Raw genomic sequence first — 327 nt, 5'->3', positions numbered from 1 at the left:
CCTTCCCCTTTCCCCCTTCCCCTCACCCCCATTTCCCCCATTTTCTCCTTTCCCCCTTCCCCTCACCCCCATTCCCTATTCCCCCCCCCCACCCCATTTTCCTCCCCCACTACGCCCATTTTCTCAGTCCCCTTTCACCATTCCCCTATCACCCTATTCACCCCTCCCCCCATCACCCATTGGTGTCCTCCTCCACACAAGTATTCAACCCAATACAGACTGGGTGCCCTACCTGAAAGCCCCCAGGCGGTGCGAGCTCAACTGCCAGCCCTTGGGCGAGCGTTTCTACTTCCGTCACGCTATGAAGGTAGTGGACGGGACCCCCTG

General features: G+C 59.3%; 1 protein-coding gene across 1 annotated transcript in view; it reads left to right on the top strand.

Annotated features, from left to right (window-relative positions):
* Positions 1–219: 219 nt before the first annotated feature.
* Positions 220–327, top strand: part of LOC122243678 (papilin) — a gene marked incomplete at its 5' end in the record, with an annotated part of 16,002 nt that continues 15,894 nt past the window's right edge. Inside the window, 1 exon segment of the mRNA XM_086535717.1 lies at positions 220–327. This exon segment is cut by the window's right edge and continues 43 nt beyond it. Coding sequence (XP_086391843.1) covers positions 220–327 — 108 coding nt within the window.

This window comes from Penaeus japonicus, unplaced genomic scaffold (genome assembly GCF_977035675.1).
Source record: "Penaeus japonicus unplaced genomic scaffold, GWHDUDI00000001_assembly GWHDUDI00002339, whole genome shotgun sequence".
Classification (NCBI taxonomy): Eukaryota; Metazoa; Arthropoda; class Malacostraca; order Decapoda; family Penaeidae; genus Penaeus; species Penaeus japonicus.
This window is presented reverse-complemented; position numbering and strand designations above follow the sequence as displayed.